Source organism: Gnatocerus cornutus, chromosome 1 (assembly GCF_029298725.1).
Source record: "Gnatocerus cornutus isolate USDA-ARS CGAHR chromosome 1, icGnaCorn1.1, whole genome shotgun sequence".
Taxonomy (NCBI): Eukaryota; Metazoa; Arthropoda; class Insecta; order Coleoptera; family Tenebrionidae; genus Gnatocerus; species Gnatocerus cornutus.
In genome coordinates, this window is record NC_142233.1 from 18,713,261 (window position 1) to 18,728,292 (window position 15,032).

The 15,032-nt window shown below is 31.8% G+C and overlaps 1 protein-coding gene across 1 annotated transcript; it reads right to left on the reverse strand.

Moving 5' to 3' along the window:
- Positions 1–439: 439 nt before the first annotated feature.
- On the reverse strand, positions 440–9,233 carry LOC148180763 (uncharacterized). The gene is made up of 2 exons (XM_088041457.1): positions 9,179–9,233; positions 440–1,759 (listed from the first exon to the last, which is right to left on the reverse strand). Coding segments are annotated over exons 1-2 (579 nt in total). The 5' UTR covers positions 9,181–9,233; the 3' UTR covers positions 440–1,182.
- Between the last annotated feature and the right edge of the window lie 5,799 nt (positions 9,234–15,032).

Consider the following 15,032-nt stretch of genomic DNA (forward strand, 5'->3'; position numbering starts at 1 on the left):
AAAAAATCCAGAATAATAGGTAGGTATTTACGTACAAGGTGTTTATAAATGTTTCTAGCATCAAGTGTGGCTTTGGAATTCATGTCGTACACTATTTTGCCGCTTTGTTTTCATAGTGAATATAACTATCAGGAAAATTATCTATGATGTTACTTACTTCAATGACGTTTTAGTTACGGTTTTGTGCCCAAGTTTTCGATTTTCAGGTTTTAAACTACAACTGGAACAGTTTATTTCTCAAAACTTACTTTGCTTCATGTTTGAGGTTAACTGCAAATGTCTGTTGACAAATCGAAACCCACACTTGTAATGAGCGGCACATTTCTTTGACGTTTCATAGCCACCCTTGATGCTAGAAGCACGTTGTATTAACCAAATACAGTTTTATTGAATTTGATCTTTTTAGACGCTCTAAAATTATGAAATAAAATTGTCTATGTCGAGAGGAAGCCATTAGGATTTATTAATGTAAAAAAATACAATATGGAATTTGATATAACTTTATCATAACATCACAATGAAAACATAACCAAAAGCTTTATGGAAGAATCATCACAATGATTTAAATTCGAAGGTCAGCAACATGGAATACAAAACATTTATTAAAGCCCAACTCTGCTCATGAATTTACAATCCACTAAAACAACGTTATACACATTTTAATTTTAACTTTACAACTCCTAAAATAGTTATTGTCTTTACACAACAGTTGATAAAATTGTTTAACAAATAGTAATATTTAACGAAAAATCTGCTAGTCTATTACATCATTTTGTACAATTGCAGCCTACAGTTGTAAGTTTCACTACATCATAGAAAAACTAGAGCAAGTTAAATGAAATTATTGACCATAAGTAGGAAGAAGTTTGATAAAGTACAAAATTTTTATTTACAATAGAAGCATAGCTAGATTTCATCAGTAGTCAACAATGATATGCTTATTCTAGATCTATCGGATACCTTTAGAAATCAATGAAATTTGCGCTAATACAGAATCACTTACTTTTATATACAACTTTTGGAAGACTCGATTTTGTCTGTTTTCTGGTATTTACATTTTTAGAATTCTCCAGGTACATCTATTTGCTTAATAGGCTGCAACTAATGCTAAAATTAGAATACAACAAGGGCGTGGTGGTACTGGTCAAGCCAGTCATACCAACCAACGACTTTAGCAACATGCTACACATCAAGAGCTAAAGGAAGAAGATCACAATAACATGCAGCTCCTCCATCTCCTGCTCTGCACATTTCAATGCACCAAGCATTCCAATCGTACGTATACCCTGATATCTTTGCACTCACGCCTTCGATGGAAGCCTTATCGTCGTCAATCATGGTCTTGTAAAAGCTACACTCGTCGCAGCCGTGAATGACGTAGTTATAATTACAAGAGTAATGCCAGCAAATCTGCAGAAAGTTCACTTTGAAGAAAGGCGCCGTCGGTGTCGTATAATTACAACCGCACAGAGGATAACCGAGTTGATTTTCGCACAGCAAAGGACAAGCGTCGTGTCGCGTGCCGTTGCTCTGCTTGTATTCAGAATCAGACTGAGATAACGTCGGGAGTCCTGCAGGAATCAAGTCGGAGCACCCGTATCCGCAAGGCTCACCTCCTAACCCCACCATACACAGTTCGGCGCAGATGTGACGCTCTTGGGTTTTCGTTATCATTGGTTGGTTTAGGTTACTGTTGCTATGGTAACCGCTGTGTCTTGAGTTGACCACGCCTAGCAGGAACAGGACCAGTATTGATATCCTGCGAAGTTGGAAGTTTATCAAACAAATTCATTTTTTTTGACGGAAGAGCAAATATGGCGGAGGCGACGGGAAAGTAGATGGACCGCGGAGAAAAACTGACTTTTTTATTTGTAGTCTTAAATTAAACATTGACTATAAAAGAGAGGGACACTGTTAAAGCTCTTAGTTTAGAAAATCTGGTGACGTGGGCATGTGACGACTGTTGCTCATTTGATTTAATGTAAAGTCCGTTTTTTTATTAAAAAACCGCCAACACCGCACTCTCCCACCACTTTACAACCGGCAACGTCGTCGATGGTGACTTTTTGGTGATAAAATCAAATAGGTTAGCTGCCTAATTGACAATTTGATTACACAAAACGGCCTTTCAGGCTGTGCCGAGTTTTTCACTATTAAATCATTTGATTTGCAATCCAACAGGGTGTAAAAGAAACGTTTTTAACGGAAATTTTCAGAAATGTCAAAAATTTGACAACTATTTTCTCACCAAAAATCTCCCTAGGCAACGTTGCCGGTTGTAATGCAAAGGAAAATTGCGGTGTTGGTGGTTTTAAAAAAAAAACGGACTTTATAGTATAGTTTGTACGGTGAGAGATTAAATGACAGAAAAGTCACTAAATCTACGCGATAAAAAGTGTACCATACGCGCGAAATTTAAAATAACAAAATAACCCCAGTTACTCACAACCTTGTCAACCCATTTCGCGTAGGAATTTAGTGTTTTTAGTGTATTTTGTAGCATAATTTGCTACCAACCTATATGTCAACTGTCGAAATATCCCAATCTCTCACCGGATAGTCTATAAATTCAGCGAGTAAATAGGATGATTTGAATTGTATGGCATGAAACATGGCAACTTGAAATACTCTAGAATTTTCCGTCTTTTTGGGGAATTTTTGACCACTTTAAGATCCACTTTTTGCACTGTTCCTTGAGTTTTGTTGTTAAAATAGTGTCTAATTACTTGTTTTTCGGTTTTTCTGTTGTGCAAATTGTCTTTTGCAAGTTTCATGATGAGTAGATTCAAGATCTGTTGGTCAACTTGACCGAAGTTTCCTAATTAGAATGTTGATAATGAAAGATTTGTAACAACTGGACAGCTAATAAAGTTTTGTGTGCCTTTCGATTTCCTGGCAGAAGGATTTACCTGACACTCAGCTTTCAAGTGTGTAAAAATTGAGGGTTTTTGAGGTTTTCTCTACGCTACCAAATTAATGACAAAACACCGAATTAGTTAGTTTGTTAATTCCCTTTCTATAATCAAGTAATAGGAGCCATTTATAGCAGTAAATTTAGTAAAAATAATGAATTTTAAAATTAGCATCATGACAACTATTTTAAATTAGACGCTTGTTGGTACTAGTTTTTATCGCGCAGATTTGGTTAGAAAACTGTCATATATTTATTCGTTGGACGGACTATACCTAATAACCTTTTCGGCCTCATGAATTGTAAACGTCAAATTAACATTCAATTGACATCTTCGGAAACACTAGATTTACAAGCGCCCTGGACGTTTACACACGCCGTGCGGTAAAAATTGCCCAAATCGTCTGCTCTTCAGATGCGTTTATAAATTAAAATCACTTTACCGTAATGAAGATTGATCACAAAAGTGGAATCTACCTAAATTATTATCTCAATTAAGACAATATTTCTATTTTTAAAGTCATATTAAAACGTTTTTTATACAGCGCCATCTTGTGTACTTTTTGTGCACCAACTACAAAATTGACAGAATTGTTCAATATTCTTACGTATCATGTTGCCAAATTTACTCTTAGAAAGCTCTATGAAAATATTTTTTTTTAAATATTGTTCCCGAGCTGCTGGGACCCTAATTGACAACGTACCGACACTTTGGCACGCCTGTTTTGGGACAGCCTGTATAGAAACACAATAAATAAATAAAATATAAAATAACGCGGCGCATTCACCATTTTAATAAGGACAAGGTAGAATATTTAAGTCTACTTTAATTTATGCCCAAAATGAAACGTTTATTAAATCAAGATTTATGGTTTTAATAACTATAATAACTTAGTTCCAGAAGAGACAAAGCGCGGTCAACCTAGAATACAACTTAAATGGGACTTTTACATCGATTTTGCCAAAAAAACATCGATTTTTAATACATATATTTTTATTTTCGATGTATCATTAAAAATCGATGATTGCGGTTTCGATGTATGTATTTTATTTTACACTCTTGATTTTGGTGATATTTCGTTTGGTTGGTTCTCAACGTATATTTTAGAGTTTTGCTTATTCTTATTAATCTCGAATTTGTTATTTTTTTATAATTTATTTACTTATTATTTTGTTTATCATTTAAAGTTTTTATTTATTTTCGTTTTTCTCGTATTTGTTTATTATTTTGTTGCTTTATTAAGAATTTTATTTATTTTTGTTTTTCACAATAAACTATGCTTTATTGAGTTTGTTATTTACTATTTTTCAAAATCGATGTTCCCAGATTTAATACAACTTACTTATACAGGATAGTTCACAATGAGGTTATTCAACATATATCTCAAATACTACAAACGGTCGAAATTTGAAATTAATTTTGAAAACAAAAGTAAGAGGATAAGACCAACTGAATAAAAATATTTACAATTTTGTGGCACTTCCGGTTATGGAAGTAGTAGTTATTTGCTTATTGTCACCTATTTATTTTTAACAAAAATGTTGTAAAACAAAAATACCTTTATTTTTCCAACTTTTTTAAAACCTCATATACAAGGTGTTTATAAATGTTTCTGGCATCAAGGGTGGCTCTGGAATTCCTGCCGTGCGCTATTTTGCCGCTTTGTTTTTATAGTGAATATAACTATTTTGATAATTATTTATGTTACTTACGTCTATGACGTTTTAGTTACAGTTTTGTGTCCAAGTTTTTGATTTTCGGGTTTTAAACCACAACTAGAACAGTTTATTTCTCAAATTTTACTTTGCTCCATGTTTGAGGTTAACTTCAAATGTCAGTTGAAAAATCGAAACCCACATTTGTAATGAGCGGCAAATTTCTTTGACATTTTATAGCCACCCTTGATGCTAGAAACATTTATAAACACCTTGTATTACATATTACAAATTCAGGGTTTTCTTGTGAATCTATGATAAAAATATGTCTTCCATTTGGAATAAAAAAGTAACTTTACTTTGAAGTAACCGAAATTTAACTGCTCGCAAATGACAGCTTGTACCAGTATTATTTTCCAATTAAAGTGGCGGTTTTGAATAGACCAGAGTTTTCTTATATATCTTAGAAACATAATGTCACTTTTTCTTCAAATATTTACGAAAATAATTTATATAAAAGTCTTTTCGTTTTCGACATAAAATTAATCGAATATTTGGTCAAAATTTCCAGTTCGCCACTAGGTTAAAGAATATAATCTTGATTGCTTGACATCAATGAAAAAGTTGTTTGTTTTAAGTGAATATTTTCGTCAGTGATGTTATAAGTAAGTGGTAAAAAGTGTTTTTATTTTGTAGTTAGAAGAAAATAAAAAAAAGTCAATTCGATTCCTTAAGGTTGCCAAAGACCTTGTTTAATTTTTGGTAGCGTATTTCAAAAACACCCTGTATATGAATGTTCCATTCAAAATAAGCAAGTTGACAACTACTTTCGGTATAACCGGAAATGACACAAAAATTTAAATACTTTAAATACCCAAAATTTCAAATTTCCATCATTTGTAGTCATTAAGAAAAATGTCGAATAATCATTTTTCCTCCCTTATTTGTCATTTTCCTCTCGCATTTTTAACTTTCAGTAAAGAAATGCTAATTTGTAAACCAAGGTGCTAAAACTTCTGTTTTCAGGGGTGAAAGAAGATATGAATCAACCGAGTTTTAGCCATGTCGGCCACTTTTGAAGCCCGAAAAAGGATTATCGCGCTGTCGTTGACACAATATTTTTATCCTTCATTGCCTAAACCACGTAATTTATACTTTTTAAAGACTTTCTTAAAGTTTTTATCCATACCAGAGCTCATTACTATCGAACCGAATAAAAAGTTAAGTTGGCACCCCTAGCAATTTTTATCCCCAACAGTTGACAGCGAAAGCGTTTGACCTTGACGCAACTGTGGCATGCGTAGAAGCTAATCGTTTTAAGCAAGATTGGCAAAACTTGTTAAATCTCTGTTGAAACCTTTCTTTTGCGACAATTTTTTAATTAATTATTGATTAATACACTCAACTTTGACATGTTAACCTCAAAAATGGCCACCTTCTCCCCTAATTTTTCCCTAAAGAATAGAAAGCCGGATTTACACCCAAGAATTTTCGAAAATTTACACAGGAGAGTGGGCTGATAGCAATAAGCTTGACTTTAGTGATCTTTCTTCTGGACGTGCGCCATCTGACGTAATTTTTCCCCCTAGGTCTAAAAAGTACATTTTTGTTCCTGTTAATCGGTCGAAAATCATGGTTTCTATGGTTTAAGAATTAGCGGCCAATTTTTTTTTTGTTAAGTTAAGTGAATTAAAAATGTATCCAGGGCGCTTTACTATCAACAAATTAAAATAAAATCTCTATTTTATACTTTTGATGAGACTGCATGTTGTTTCTAAAATAAATGTCAACCCTGCGCATCCTCTATATTGGCAAAATTACCAGTGAGCTTAGTGAATTAATAATTAAGAATTTGGAGTCAAGTTTATTTCAGCCAAAAATACTAAAGTGCAGTAAGAGATAAAAAAAAAGATTACAAAAATCAGTCAGCTTGAATTCTCATTACTTTTAATTTTCTTTTATTGCTTTCTGAAAACTAGATAATCATTAATTTTTACTAAAACGTATGAGATAATTCCAGCTTGGTTATTATGATTAAAGTGACGAATTCGTTTTAATGCCAAAAGTTAACACAATGCAGCCCATGTCCCTGAATTATGTCGGCTATAACACCAACACGAACACAAGCTTGAAAGGCATTAGTAGAGCAAACGATTTAATAAGTGTCATCATCCCAACAAATATATCATGTCCCCTTCAAACGTCATAAATCCCAGTCACACACAGCGTCGCGACGCAGAAACCGACGCCCCACCCGCAAACAATTGAACATCGAACGTCACTACCAGACTCGCTACCATTTTCCGGATGGTTGCACAACTAACTGAGCCACGCTCCCGTGGAAGGACTTCAACATTCTTTTTCTATTTTCGTCCTGATTTTATGACAGGAAAACAGGGATTTAATTAAACAAGTTTCATGTTTCGAACGTAAGGAAGGTTCAGCAGAGACAGTTTAATTAAAATATTAAGTCACATCTTAAAGTTTTGAGTAGCACAAGATTTAATAAATCGTGGAAGTTTATGAGTACTTGTTGAGAGTCGGAGTGAAAATTACAGATTTATTAATATACTCAAGTTTGGGACTTTATTGGTTTCATGTTGTTGCAGACAGGTGGTACCACTGAGAACTGATTTTAGCGTTCTGAAAGAAATGTTTTTTTATTTATTTAAAATAGCTATTTATGAAACTAGATTCGGTGATTTAAATAAGAGTTACATTATAATATTGTTTTTCAATTGTTTCCGATGCTCTTTAAAGTAAATCCCAGCTCATTGCTATCAATATTCTGTGTAAATTTTCTAAAATTCTTGGGTGTAAATCCGACTTTCAAATCTTTAGGGGAAAATTGAATAACGACTTTTGAGGTTAACACGTTGTCAAAGTTTGGTGTATGAACCTCACATTAGTTAAGAATTAATCAAAGGTTAGTTTCAAAAGAGAGATTTAAATAAGAATTTAACAAGTTTTGGCAAACTTGCGCAGGACGATTAACTTTTACGCATGCCAGAATTGCTTCAAGGTCAAGCGCTTTTTCTGCCAACTGTTTCCGATAAAAATTGCGAGGGGCTGCTGCCAACTACTTTTAATAAGTGGACCTATAGTAATGAGCTCCAGTATAGTGTATCCCGTGAGAGATTGAGAGATTTTGACAGTTGACATATAGGTTGGCAGCAAATTATGCTACAAAATACACTAAAAACACTAAATTCCTACGCGAACTGGGTTGACAGTGAGTGGGCTCATTTTGTTATTTTAAATTTTGCGCGTAAATTTAGTGACTTTTCTGTCATTAAATCTCTTCCTGTACGAACTATACCAGAGCTCATTACTATCAGTCCACTCGTTAAAAAGTTAAGTTGGCAGCAGCCCTTAGCGATTTTCATCTGTAACAGTTGGCACCAAAAGTGTTTGACCTTGACGCGACTGTAGCATGCGTAGAAGCTAATCGTCTTGCACAACATTGCTAAAACTTGTTAAATCTCTATTAAAATTATTCTTTTGCAACTAATTTTTAATTAGTTATTGATTAATACACTCAACTTTGACAGCGTGTTAACCTCAAAAATCGCTACATTCCATTTTTCCCTAATTTTCTCCCTAAGGAATTGAAAGCCTGATTTACACCCAACAATTTTCGAAAATTTACACAAGAGAGTGGACTGATAGCAATGAGCTGCACTTTATATACTGTTTTATGAGTTTGTACTCCAGTCAATTACTGATCAAAAGTATAAAATTTATACAATAATACAATTCATTTGATGACAGTTGATAATTGAATGACATTTCACCAACTTAACCTTGAATAACCTAAATAAAAATTTCAATTGATTTAAAAAAAATTAAATAAAGCCTACACGCTGATTGGTAAATTTTAAAATGTGACGTTTGTGACGATTTTATTTTTCAATATACATATTGAATTTTGGTCTAGATTACTTGCCAATGTGGTGTTAATAAAATAGTGCTCTAAGTCATAAAAATTATTACTATTAGAACTAAATCTGGGAACATCGAGTAAAAAAAATCGATATTGAACTCAATTTCAACAAGAGCACAATTACATCGATCTCCAATACATAGGAGAAAACATCGATTTTAAAAAATAGTAAATAAAAAAATCAATATAGCATAGTTTGTTGTGAAAAACAAAAGTAAATAAAATTCTTAATAAAGCAACAACATAATAAACAAATACGAAAACAACAAAAATAAATAGAAACCTTAAGTAACAAACAAAATAATAAGTAAATAAATCATAAAAAAAATAAATTCGAGATTAATAAAAATAAACAAAATTCTAAAATATACGTTGACAACCAAAATCAAGAGTGTAAAATAAAATACATACATCGAAACCGCAATCATCGATTTTTAATGATACATCGAAAATAAAAATATATGTATTAAAAATCGATGTTTTTTTGGCAAAATCGATATTAATAAAAAATCGATGTAAAAGTCCCAGATTTAATTAGAACAGAAAATTTTGAGATTTTTAATTTAAATAAACCTATAGAGGACAATCAAACAACATTTTGTATGCAGGTTTAAATTTCAACTTTCAGCTCAATGTGGTCGTTATATTATAATTTAATTTCTACTTACATGACAAATTTAAATATTGATCGATCTCAAAACAAACCACTCACTGCAATTTTTGTCAGCTTAATAAACTACCAACGTAGTTATCCAGGAATTATATATGCACTGATCAAGCATTAATGACATCAAGGTAATTATAATTTTCAGATAACATGTTTCTGTGCTAGATAACACACGTTTTAGCTAAACATCCATTCCATGATAACGGAATGGAGATTTAGACAAAACTTAGTGTTAATATTTCACTTTGCGATAGTACTATTTTCGTCAGAGGTGATACACTTTTGGTCATAGAAATTTGGAAGGGATTTTTTCGTTATGTCAAAAAAAACTTATGTGAACCAAAACCAAGCGTCGAATGCTTTAATAAATAAGTCGTAGAAACATTTTGGAACAAAAAATAGTATATTAAAGAACGTGTTTTAATTCAAATTTTCCAATTCTAAGAGTTTTCGTGTTGCACGATTGGTAATGGTTTTGTAACCACGACTTGCCACTTGATTTTCAAATTTAATTTAAAATTTGACATTTATTGAGTTTCACTGTCACTGAATTTTGACTTAACATAACCTAACCTCACAGCCAGTAATTCACATTTATTATATTAAGGTACAATTATTGTTGGCCGCAAAGGACAATTCAATTATATTAATACATTTTTTGTTCACGCAACAATTGATTAAACACGAATCGTAAAATCCAAATTGACCAAGAAGTTGACAAGAAACGGGTGACAGCCAGACTAATTAGTTCTGCCAATTCTTAAAAAACAAAATTTCCTACTTTGAGTTCTCTTAATATACATTTACAAAACATAAAAGTTACTATGGTTGGCGATAAAAAATAACCCTAAACGGAACAGTTGGTGAGATTTATAATGCCAAAATTTCAAAATAAAATCTTTAATTTCGACTCACTCTGCAAGAAAGCGTAAGAAATAGATAATTTCTGCATTGGCAAGTTTCAACAAGACACTAAAAAGTTCTCTACGGTAAACTAAAATTAAACAAACTAAACTGAGATTGTGAATGGATATTAGATACCTATAAACGACTCCAAATTGAGTACTCTGACCTATTAAAGCGGTAAATTCGAAAAAAATGTTTATAATATTTATATTTTGTTTATAAAATGACAATATTTATTTTTTTAAGCAACAAAATAATAAACAAATACGACCAAAACAAAAATAAATAAAAACCTTAAGTAATAAACAAAATAATAAGTAAATAAATTATAAATAAAATAACAAATTCGAGATTAATAAGAATAAACAAAATTCTAAAATTTATACGTTGACAACCAACCACACGAAATATCACCAAAATCAAGAGTGTAAAATAAAATACATACCTACATCGAAACCGCAATCATCAATTTTTAATGATACATCGAAAATAAAAATATATGTATTAAAAATCGATGTTTTTTGGCAAAATCGACATCGATGTAAAAGTCCCAGATTTACCTTAAATGCAGCTTTCCAGCTACGTTATTATATAATAATATTTTATATAAAAATAAAAGTACAAGGTGTTTATAAATGTTTCTAGCATCATTACTTTGCCGCTTTGTTTTCATAGTGAATATAACTATCTTGAAAATTATTTATAATGTCACTTGCGCCAACGACGTTTCAGTTACGGTTTTGTGTCCAAGTTTATGATTTTTAGGGTTCAAACCACAACTAGAAGAGTTTTTTCAAAACTTACTTTGGTCCATGATTGAGGTTAACTACAAATGTCAGTTCAAAAATCTAAACCCACATTTGTAATAAGCGGCAAATTTCTTTGACATTTCATAGCCACCCTTGATGCTAGAAACATTTATAAACACCTTGTACTAACCAAGCTTTTATTAGCAACCCCTCAAAAACTAAAATATATTAATTTTGAATTAATTTATCGGTCAAAAACTCCCTTCCTCGTTAAATAGCTGTATACAATTTTTGCATTTCTGCATAAAAGTAAGTGAACAAGCATTTCAAGCAAATACAGCTCCAAAATTTAATTAAACTCCCACTCTTGTTTTTTTATAGATTTTTTAATTACTAAATAAACTGTTTTATCTTGCCATCGTCATTTCCACTTTAGTTTCAATTGGACTCCTTCACTTTTACGATGAAATAAAGAACATCCAGACGTCTTTATGTGCAGAACAAAACCGACCTTTGTGAGCTAACCTTCAAAATAACAATTTTTCTCCAATAGCTGTCGATATTGATTAAATCCGCCTCCCTGATTCTATTACCGAATAAACAACAACCGCCTCCAACTTCAGCAAAACTTTACTATCCATATCGTCGAGCTTATCCTCGACGTCATCCATGTTTCGAGTTTTCCCATCAAAGTCGTGGTGTAAAATTTTAAAGCGTTTGTTCCCGGGGGCTGCTCGAACGATCGCCTGTGACGTCACAGGATGTTTGGGGGTGGGTGGACGGAAGTGAAGGCGGCGAATGCCGCCATTGGTGATGTTGTAATTGATCCTGAACATTTATACGCCTCGTAATTTGTTTGCACTAGCTTTCTAAATGGGTGCAATTGACTCGGAGTCTGAATGTAAACGGATTTGGGACACAGGGTTTGAGTTTCGACCCGAGCCTGGAATAGTTGAATGTAAATGGACGGGTTTAGGTTAAAATGTTGATGGGGAAATCTGTTGAGCTGTGTTACTGAGGCTCTGGAAAAATGAAAGTCAAAATGAAAATAGATACTCGAGTTTCAGCGAGATGATGTTTTCCTAGACAATCATTAAAATGTGGATGCTGACATATTTTAAGAAATACCATTGATTAAAAAAAATGTTGCCAATAATAGTCTGAAAGTAAAATAATTTAATATTGATTAAAACGTAAAGGAGTAAGGTCACAAGACATGCGTAGAAATCCCTAAACCCCATTGGTCATCAATACTCCTACACGTATTCTAAATGGATATTTTTTCTGGTTTGGAACCATGACATTCAGCGATAAAAAATGGTAACGCTTTTGAATTCTTCTATGATTAATGAGAGGTTTTAAGTTCCATGAAATATAGTAAACTAACTAAAGATAAATATTTACATTACCACATATTTCGTTCGTGTTATTGTCCATAAGAAGAGAGACAATTGTTAAATGTTTTCAATTTTATATCCTTTTATGTGTTATTATTTCAGAATTAAGAAACATTCTATTTTCATTACCCAAATTTTCAAATCGCAGATTTGACAACAAATATGTAAAAAATTAAGACTTTTCGAGATCCGTTAAATCAATTCAAAATGGACTAATTAGCAACCCAAGCCGACGATTTTAACTTTGAAAAATTAATTAGATTTTGTTCTAATTTCAAAACTTTTTAGTCAAAAAATATCTGACCTTAGAACTAGAGAATTTAATTGAATGGAAATTCTATAAGCTTCTATAACTCATCAGAATGATCAATAATTTCCCCTAAAAAAGTCTAATTCTTTACGAAACTAATTTATTTAGAAAATTTGTTTTTATAATTAGGAACAAATTATTTTGAATGACACTTTAGTAAGTCGATAACGATTTCATTAATAAAAATCTACATTTTCCTTGGTTTTCTGCTTTTACACTGAACAATTTTTTCGAATTTTCGATTGATTTCCATTTGACCGTTTTTGAATCGCACAAAAGATGCGCGTTTTGTAATAAAATCGATAAACTACACAAAAATATGTTCCATTTCATCTTATTTTTCGATTAAATACATTAGTTTAAACATGTTTTAAGCGTTCATTCATCAAAAGTACCAATTTTCGGAAAAATATTTAAGAAAATGTGTGCAAAATTTGTTGCTTTTATCCATTTTGGCAGCTATTTTTTTGTATTATTTAAACTTATATTATTACAACAATATGTTCGACGGATAGCCACAAGTTAGTAGGTGCACCCAGCAAATGGGACATCCACGTAATGGGAGACCTAGGTATGAAATTTAACGCGCGAAAATCTAAAAAAATTCTCCATTGTTTAAAGAAATTGAGTTTATTTGTATTTTATTTTTATTTTCTTTAAAATAAATCATGATTTGGCAATACAATATAATTCAAATTATAGCAAAGCTCATTTATACAGGGTCCGGCAACACTTGTGTCCACCCCTCAAAATCATCTTAATTTTAAAGATAAAATTTTGAAAATCCCAAAAATCATCTTAATTTTAAAGATAAAATTTTGAAAATTTGCTTACGCTCATAGTTGACAAAGCTTTAGAAGCTAACAAAAAATTTCTTCATCGCTTTACTGCAATTTTGCACTACAGAATCAGTAAAATTAAGACTTAAATACCTGCAATTGACCCCCGACAAATTCGTCCCCCGGTTGTTTTGTTACCAACGCAATTTGTACCCAGGTAAATTTGTCCTCTATTTATTCATAAGGGCATTTTTGACACTATTTTAAAGATATTTTTACTTTTTTATAGTCGACGTCTCAAAAAATTGATCTTCAATGTCATTTAAAAAATTTCTACAGGCACAGACATAAAATATTGGACGTCAATATTGTCGAATTGTCACATAGTGAAAACCACAATTGAGAATTTGTAACATTTTTTGCAGTATTAGTTTTGACATTTTATTATTTAAAAATAAACAGATAGACTTTTTCGGTATGTATTTCTAAAACACGTATCAAAAGTTGAATTCAAAATATTCAATTACAATACATTGATTTATTAAAACCAGGTAATTGTTGATTTTCGTAGAAGGCAAATAACATGATTTATTGGAATTGATTGGCAAACTGTGACAGTGTCAATGTTCAACCCATGGAATATTGTAAATTTTAGGATGCTTTTGATTAATTAAATTTGGGGTTCTTTGTAACATTTATAAAATTACAAATGCCAAAATGACCAATGCTTACTGTACTGGCATACAATATTCTTGTTATAATAAGAACAAAAATTAGAGTTGTCAGAACAAAACCAAGAGCTTTCACAGTTCCATGATGAGATTATTTGAATACATATTTTACATATTAGCTAGACCAACTTTAAATAAAAATGTTTCCAACTTGAAAGTCAAAATATTATTATGAATACAATTCTACTATATGATTTAAAAAATTTCAGATTTAGTTATACTTGAACAACATAATCAATGAAAACGTTTTGTTTGAATTAGACATTTGACAGTTCCTGTCAGTTGGAGGAAACAACGTCACTTACAGCGCTGAAGGATTGTTTTGAGTTTTCAGAAGCAATCAAATAGAGTTTCCTACAAAAGGTATTTCTACGTTTTTTGGATAATTCGTAAATACACAATGATAGAGGTGGTAGTGGTCAATAACTTTAGCGAGCTCTGACAATTTTTGACGGTCTAGTTCAAACATTTTCATTGCTTTAGTTTTTCAAGGAAAACTAAATCTGAAATTTTTTGAATTATACAGGGTCCGGCAACACCCAAAATCGTCTTTAATTTTAGATGAAATTTTAAAAATTTGCATACGCTCACAGTTGACAAAGCTATAGAAACTGACGCAAAAATTTGTTTTTTATCACTGATAGTTTTGGAGGTACGACGCCTTAAAAATGTAATTTTTAGTTAATTGGAGGGTTTGTGATATCAACCCCTAATTTAATTATTTTTTTTAATATAAATGTGATAAAAATATCTCAATTGTTACTTCAGATTTAAAGCAAATTGTGTTCAAAATTTGAGAATAAAATGCTGTTTTATCAAGTTATAGTATATCCAGTGAGAGATTGGGAGATTTCGACAGCTGACATATGGGTTGGCAGCAAATTATGCTACAAAATACACTAAAAACACTAAATTCCTACGCGAAATGGGTTAACAGGGTTGTCAGTAGCTGGGGTTATTTTATTATTTTAAATTTCGCGCGT